The 8,826-nt window shown below is 43.8% G+C and overlaps 1 protein-coding gene across 1 annotated transcript; it reads left to right on the forward strand.

Moving 5' to 3' along the window:
- The first annotated feature begins 4,401 nt into the window (after positions 1–4,401).
- On the forward strand, positions 4,402–5,340 carry LOC140913731 (olfactory receptor 5AR1-like). Its single transcript, XM_073350532.1, has one exon. It carries the CDS (start codon positions 4,402–4,404, stop codon positions 5,338–5,340), a length of 939 nt encoding a protein of 312 aa, XP_073206633.1.
- The last annotated feature ends 3,486 nt before the right edge of the window (positions 5,341–8,826 follow it).

Below are 8,826 nucleotides of genomic sequence, written 5' to 3' on the forward strand. Positions count from 1 at the left end.
ACCTCAGGGCAAATGTACATTTAAGCCAAGCAGCCAAGGCCCAGCTCCCTTGGGCTACTGCCCCAGGCCAAGCTAGGAGCGCTTTCTCACTCCCCCAGTCCCTGCCACTTCTGAGCTGTCCATGGTGCTGCAGTTTCCTTTAGCCAGCCAGGAGTTCAACAGAGCGACACTGATTTACACCAGCGAGGGATCTGTGCCATTGACTTCTATGAAGCGATGTCAATTTACAGCACCTGGGGATTGGCTCATTGACTTCAATGAAGTGACACAGATTTTCCATAGTGTCATGATTTCTAGTCTGACCTTTGCCTAACACAGGGCACGTAACCTTGCCCACTAATTAACTCTAAAACATCTCTGTCGGAGAGCTGTCCAGTCTTGATTTAAAGATGTCAGGTGATTGTGTCTTGGTATGTTGCCCCGTTCAGGATTCAGAACATACTCAGATTCACACCACTTGAAGATCTGGCCCTTTGGTTTCAGTGGAGCTATGCTGATTTACACCAGTTGTGAATCTGCCCCAATGACTCCCAGGGAGAGGCATCCATTGACAGCAGCAGGGGATGTGGTCTAATGGGTAGTGTCCATGTTATGGTTACCTCTTTAAGCAAGTCTATCCATATCCAGCAGACCTGGGCACAGCGCAGACAAGACCTGAGCATCCTCGTTAGGCACAAGTTGAGGAATGTAGAAGGTCCAATGATGCCCCTTCTGCCTGTGTGAGGTCACTATAAGGCAGGGGAGTCTGCACATTCTCTCTTCCTTAGCTTCACCAGGTTGCTGGGCAGGGACAAGAGGCTGCCACTAGGAACATCTCCATGCAGGAGATTGTGCAGGAAGGGCTCATCTCGATTTCAGAAAAAAAAAAACAAATTCTGAGACCTGTAGGAAGAGAATGGATATTTGCAATGCATAGGAGCTGTTAACGTTACAACTGGGTCATTTCACAAGATGAAATCCCTGGTCATGCATTGAAGAGATCCCAGCATGGAAGGGCACAGAAATTAAATTGTCCCCTCTTTCATGGGGAATTTACCATTTTTCATTCTTGAATTGCTCTTTCCATGTGAAATAAAAGGCATTTGCATAGAAAGTTTAAGGCCACTCTTTGCGTGTGAAACCATAAAAATCAATCTCTTCCTCTCATCTGTCAAAACCTGCACCACCATCATCCAACACGCCATTTTTATAATAGTGATTCCATTCAGAAGGGTCATTTCCATAGTTCCCTCTAAGGTATGTGCCTGAGTGGCCATACATGAGGGAGTGAAGGGCCATGCACCTTGACCCTGGAGAGGATGCATGCATAAGATGAAGTGGTGGCCTTGGGAGGAATAGGTAGTAGATGAGGGAGCATTTGGGTGAGATAGGGAGTGAGGGGAAATTGGGACATGCAGGGCTGCACCAGCTGGAAAGAGATGTAACTCTCTCCAGCTTCAGGGCTGCGGCTGCCAGGGAGAGATGGCCCTCCTTCCCAGCCCCAGCTTGGTGGCTGCTGCATCAGAGGAGATACCCCACTCCTTCCCAGCCAGGTGGCTGCCGCGGTGCAGGAGAGAGAATGCTCTCCCCAAACAAATGCTAAAACATAATGGAAATCACTTGTCTGGACATTCCATTAAGTTTTAGCATTTGTTTGGGGAGAGGTATTGGAAACCATTAAGGCCATATCTTTGCTATCTGGTATAGGTTTGGCTCTTCAGAGTACTCCCTTTGACTCATAAGTAGCAAGCAGCACTAGGTTTGATGGGAGTGCTAGGTGTTGGGTTGGATAAAGACCTTAGTTGTAAGCTCTTTGGAGTTTACAGAGAGATTCGTACTTCAAAGCCCTGTGTTAATGCCATGCAGGGCATGTAAAAACTTAATGAGTCTGTCTACTCCGAGTTTTTGAGTTGTTGACACACACAATGTGAAAGCAGGAGAACTTTGCCTGTTTCTACAGGGCTCTGTTGCACTTGCATTGAGTGGATCCTAAACACTCATTTAAAATACCCATCACCAACCACTTGATGTTTTACTTCCCTTCATATTTTCAGTGTTGTCACTTGTTTGTTTGTGGCTTTGTTTTGCTGGCTGTGTGGCTTTACTACTTTTTACTGTTCTATGTGTGTGAAGTATTAATCAAAGGAAGAGTTGACATTCCAGAGACATTGTATAATCCCAAGTGTGTGCCTTTTACTCTCCTTTCCAGTATCAGCAAATATCGTATTACTATTTGCGGTGAGAGCATTTCTAGTTGACTCATACATTTATTTAGCACCTTAAAGCTGAGCTCTGTGTGCAGATAATATGCATGCAAGAGGGATAGTTTTGTGATCTACAGAAGTCTGTAGCATGCTAGTGTTTTGGCAGACACTTCATTCTGCAAGAGCACCTTTCCCTGAAGATTTAGTGGTCTGTGGTAGGAGTAGGTTATATAATGGGGCCTCTGGGGCGTATTTTTTATGCTTTCACTTAATGACCATGATGACTTTGTTTTATTTATATAGCTGTTTTCATTGCACCACATTTTGCTGTGTTTACTAGCTTGAGTTCTTAGAAAAGGATGATAAAATACATGTACTCCAAGGGCAGTGTTATTTTTCTTTTTATTTGATTTCATATTAAATAAGCATCTTAAGCAGTGCACCTTGTTCATTATCCTTTATTTTAATATTCTCTCTTCTTCTCCTTCCATACCTATAAACTTTTAAAAATATATATTCTATCTTGGTGTAGTATGCACAAAAAATGACCTCGATATTGGTGCTGCACATAACAATATTCAATCTGCACATGGATGGAAAACAGTAGAGAGAACATATAAACACCAAATTCACAATGGAGGGCAGATGTTTGTGGTCTCCTCCTGAGCTCCTCTGATCATCATGTGGTCTCCATCAAGAACAATGTGTCAGCCTATCCTTCCTACTTTGGGGAGTAACCTAGCCAGGGAAGGACATAGAATACCGTGGTGATTGGCGTCCTATGGAGGGATGGATGGATGGATGGATGGATGGATAATCTGTAGTACACTTACATGTCTTACAGGTTTTAAATTTCATCTATTGTGGTCGGGACAATGAGATGATTCTGAAACAATTAGTACATTTCAGCTGTATCTAATGGTCTGTTCCTTTGATTCCAGACTTCTTGCTAAGATTGGTTGAAAATTTTTCTTGAGCAGTTTTTCTGATGGGCTGTGGGACTCTGGTGATGTTCCAGGGCAGTTCAGCAAGAGGAGAGACCATCATGGATCATGGGGGATGGAGTCCAGCCTGGGAGCCTGGTCCATGGAAGAGATTCTTGGTGTGTGGTATCTGATGCACCCCCGTGGTATTTCCAAGTTGAAATGTTAAGTTTTCAGCCAAAAGCTTTCAGTCTCCACAAAAAAAATCCCGTTGTGGATCAGCTCTATGCAGTACCCGGCTTGCACTGAAAATAGCAGGATGAAATATACCTCTAATCTCATATTGTGTAACTCTGGTAGAAATTGCATCATTTAATAACACAGTAGAAAACAGTCGGCCAAATTAAATCCCCAGGACTTGGGTAGCTTTGGTTCACGGAGCACATTAATTAGGTGTTTTGTGTCTCTGAGCTCAGGTATTCCCAGTTGCTTCAGTGGTCATGTCCCATAGATCACAAATCTCACTATAAAACTTTCCAAATGCTCCAAACTGGACGATGGGGAAATGCCACCACATCTCTCTCTCTCTCTCTTCTCAGCAGGTACCTGCCGTTGTCCAGCATCACAGTCATACACACACACACACGCAGACACGCAGACACCATGGGGATCAGCAGGTATTGACTTCCAGACCTCCAGCACCAAAAGCCTCAGCCCCAATTCCTACCCTTTCAGCTAAAGGAGCAACCTGCTGGGTAGGAAAAATAGGCAATTACCTAGTCACTGAAGCCAGGGCTTCCCATTCTGTCTCTGGGTTTTCATACAGGCTCCAGTAAATGCCCAATAGCTTAATTAGCACAGTGAGCATCTTTACCCCAAACCGACATGCCAAGCCACAGAGCTCCCCTTTCCCGAAGAGGGTAAAAAGATTAACACTCCTTTCCTCTCACCCCTTCTTTAGCCAAGGAATAATCGCTTCAGACTGATTCTCTCACAGCAGAGTCACAAGTCACTGTTTTCTGTTCGGAGTCGTGAACAGGAGTGTTTGTGTGGGGGGCATGATTAACCTGCGTGTCATTGTGTTTGCACAGCGTGTGCATTTTATCAAACACCTGGAATGACAAGCTGTGAATATCTGGCTCTGTGGACTAAGCCCTTCCCTGAGCGCGTACTGATGTCCATTGAGAAACTGATCTCCATTTATCTTCATGTACTTCATTACAGAGAAGGGACAGGTTTTTCGCAGCATCCACCTGCTTACATCTGTGTAGCTGCCTCATCTCTGTTCAGAGGAGATGGAAAATGGAAATCACTCAGAGGTGACTGAATTCATTCTCTCAGGACTGACAGATCGTCCGGAGCTACAGGTCCCCCTGTTTGTGGTGTTCCTACTGATTTATGGTATCAGCCTGGTGGGGAATGGAGGGATGATCTTGTTAATCTTGATTGATCCCCGACTCCAGACCCCAATGTACTTTTTCCTCAGGAATTTGTCTTTCTGTGACCTCTGCATTTCCTCGATAATTTCCCCTAAGATGCTGCTGAATTTCTTAGCTGAGAGGAAAAGCATTTCTTACACTGCCTGCGCTGTGCAAATGTATCTCTCTATTGTTTTTGCAGATGTTGGTTGTCTCTTGCTGGCTGTGATGGGGTATGACCGTTATATGGCCATCTGTAACCCGCTGCTCTATACGGTCACTATGTCCACTAAGCTTTGTAAACAGCTGGTGGCTGGGGTGTACGCTGTGGGGGTGGTGGATTCAGTGATAAACACGTGTTTTACATTTGGGCTGTCATTCTGCAGCTCCAACATCATCAATCATTTCTTATGTGAGATCCCCCCACTGTTGGCGCTCTCCTGTTCTGACACCCGCATCAATGAGATTGTGATGTTTGTTTTAATGTGCTGCATTCAAGTCATCAGCTTTCTGACTGTCCTCCTCTCCTATGTCTATATCACCTCCACCATCCTGCAGATCCGCTCTGCCGAGGGCCGACACAAAGCCTTCTCCACCTGCTCTTTCCAATTGACCACTGTGGTCCTGCTTTTTGGCACCCTCTTCTTCATGTATTTACGTCCCACCTCCAGCTATTCCATGGACACAGACAAAGTGGCCTCAGTGTTTTACATGCTGGTGATCCCCATGTTGAACCCCCTCATCTACAGCCTGAGGAACACGGAGGTGAAGGACGCCCTGAGGAAAGCAATGAATAAACTTCTAACCAGTTCTTGAATCTGTTTAATTCAGGACTGGTTTAGTGCTGGGGAGTGGAAACAGGTGAATTCAATTCTCAGCTCATTACAAAATAATTTCGGAGAGCACGTGGTAGTTTTGTTCATTATTATATTGTTATTATTATTAATTTTTTTTGTATTCCAACAAGGTCTGCAGTCCCCAACTGAGATCAGTGGACAAAACACGGGAAGCATCACAGGAAATGCAGGAAACCCAAGTGCATAGTGTGCCAGGTTCGGCCACAGAGACCCTCTTTGGGACTGTCACCTCATGTGCTGAAATGACCTCTGAGCCCATTTTCCCTTCCAGCCTGGGCCTCCAGAACCCTGTCTTGTTGAGCCAGACACACGAGCCAGCTGCAACACAGACCTAGGCTCTGCCTGATGCCCCCAATGCTGCAGATCTAGACTGAAACCAGCTCAGCAGGACATCTATCTCCAGTACACAGATACCCAGCTGCCAATGGAATTTGAACCCCAAATAAATCTGCTTTACTCTGTATAAAGCGTATACAGGATAAAATTATAAATGCTTGCCCTCTATATCACTGCAAGAGAGATATGCACAGCTGTTTGCCCCCCCAGGTACTTACACTAAGTTTATAAATAAAGAAAAGTGATTTTATTGAGTATAAAAAGTAGGATTTAAGTGTTTTTAAGTAATAACAGACAGAACAAAGCAAAATAAAACAAAGCACTCAAGGCTAAGCTGAATACACTCAGAAATCAGTTAGAAATGTTCCAGTTTTTCTGAGGATTGAGGACTGTTGCCTGCATGCAGTGAAAGGTTTGAATAAGCCAGATGAATACCATTTCCTCCCTGTCATCCTTCCTTATTAATTTATTCAAATCCACCACAAATGGTACATATTACCTCACATTTATTTATTGCCATAACTTGTTTCATTTACTTCTTTCAGTCCTTCCAGGAGCACCCATAATATTTTATAATAAAGTTACAGGTAAATAAACACTCGTCTTTCTCATGTTCTGTCCCACTTTCTAGAAGAATGAAAAAGCTGTGGAAAGAGGTGCAGCCAGTTAAAATGGTCTCAGAATCTGCTCTGCTACTGAGATAATGTCATTGGCTTTCCCTGTGGTGCTGTTTCCGTGCATGGAATGTTGATTCCTTTCGCTGAACAGGGTGTGGGAAAAAAAGATCTGTGACCTAGAGCTGAAAACAATTGTATCCCATTTCAAGACTCATCATCTTTCTGGGCTCACGGATCTTGACCTCCTCCCTGGATTGGAACTGGTGATGCAAAGGAGAAAGGCACCTTGTCTCAGCCTCAAAACCTTCAGCCATTCCCTTTCCCCAAAACTGTCTTTCTTAAAATCCTTACTCTTTTTCCCTTACCCATATTGCTCAGCAATTAGCTCACTGCTTCAATTCTGCAGAGCAGACCACCACACATCAGAGTGAGGAGAGAGACTTTTTTAAACTTGATATCACTGTGAAGGTGGTACTGACCTGTGGGGCAATGTAAGTGATTTGTCCACTTTGTGGCAGAGCAGAAGAATGAACCCAGGTCTGCTGAATCTGAGTCCAGCAGACCATCTGCCCTCCATGGATCAGGGAGAGATGGATGAAATGATTCCTTTCCAACCAAAAAGCATCTGCTATCCTGTGACCCTAAATCTTTACATAAATACGCATTGGGTCAAATTTAATACCCCAAATCAAAACACATGCATGTCCCATTATCAGGACATAAGAACATTAAGAATGGCCATACTGAGTCAGACCAAAGGTCCATCCAGCCCCATATCCTTTCTGCCAATGGTGGCCAATGCCAGATGCCCCAGAGAGAGTGAACCTAACAGGTAATGATCAAGTGATCACTCTCCTGCCATCCATCTCCACCCTCTGACAAACAGAGGCTAGAGACTCCATTCCTTACCCATCCTGGCTAATAGTCATTAATAGACTTAACCTCCATGAATTTATCCAGTTCTCTTTTAAACCCTGTTATAGTCCTAGGCTTCACAACCTCCTCAGGCAAGGAGTTCCACAGGTTGACTGTGCGCTGTGTGAAGAAGAACTTCCTTTTATTTGTTTTAAACCTGCTGCCCATTAATTTTATTTGGTGGCCCCTAGTTCTTATATTATGGGATCAAGTAAATAATTTTCCCTAATTCACTTTCTCCACACCACTCATGAATTCATATACCTCTATCATATCCCCCCTCAGTCTCCTCTTTTCCTAGCTGAGAAGTCCTATCCCCTTTAATCTCTCCTCATATGGGATCTGTTCTAAACCCCTTATCATTTTAGTTGCCCTTCTCTGAACCTTTTCTCATGCCAGTGTATCTTTTTTGAGATGAGGAGACCAAATCTGTACACAGTATTCAAGATGTGGGAGTACCATGCATTTATATGCAGGCAATAAGATATTCTCCATCTTATTCTCTATCCCTTTCTAATGATTCCTAATATCCTGTTTGCTTTTCTGACTGCTGCTGCACACTGTGTGGACATCTTCAGAGAACTATCCACGATGACTCCAAGATCTTTTTCCTGATTAGCTGTAGCTAAATTAGCCCCATCATAGTCTTTGTATAGTTGGGGTTATTTTTTCCAATGTGCATTACTTTACATTTATCCACATTACCTTTCATTTGCCATTTTGTTGCCCAAGTTCTATGAGATGTTTTTGAAGTTCTTCACAGTCTGCTTTGGTCTTAACTATCTTAAGCAGTTTAGTAACATCTGGAAACTTTGCCACCTCACTGTTTACCCCTTTCTCCAGATCATGTATGAATAAGTTGAATAGGATTGGTCCTCGGATTGACCCTTGGGGAACACCACCAGTTACCCCTCTCCATTCTGAAAATTTACCATTTATTCCTACCCTTTGTTTCCTGTCTTTTAACCAGTTCTCAATCCAAGAAAGGATCTTCCCTCCTATCCCCATGACAACTTAATTATCCCTTACATCTGTTATGTACCCATGTCTGTTGCTATAGGACATTATATCTCACTGGCTTAAGCCAGTCCCCTTGTTGTTCTGCAGTTCCTCACTGGTGACTTTTTACCAGGTTAATCAAGAGATTCACTGAGCAAGAACCTCAGGACAGAGATGACAATGAAAATGTAGGAGCTGTCAGGGTTCCCTCCCCACTCTGAACTCGAGGGTACAGATGTGGGGACCCTCATGAAAGACCCCCGAAGCTTATTTTTACCAGGTTAGGTTAAAACTTCCCCAAGGCACAAATTCTCCCTTGTACCTTCGATTAGGTAAACACTGCCACCACCAAGTGATTCAACAAACATTTAGGGAGGGCCACTTGGAGCCCTATCTTCCCCCTAATGTACCCCCAAGCCCTACACCCCCTTTCCTGGGGAGGCTTGAGAATAAACAAGATGACCACAGACCAACCTTGGGTTTTTTAGGGCACTAAAAATGGAAGATAATCTCACAAATTCTTAAAAAAAACTGAGAACTTTATTGGAAAGAAAAAAAGGTAAAAGAAGCACCTCCAT

Source organism: Lepidochelys kempii, chromosome 6 (genome assembly GCF_965140265.1).
Source record: "Lepidochelys kempii isolate rLepKem1 chromosome 6, rLepKem1.hap2, whole genome shotgun sequence".
Classification (NCBI taxonomy): domain Eukaryota; kingdom Metazoa; phylum Chordata; order Testudines; family Cheloniidae; genus Lepidochelys; species Lepidochelys kempii.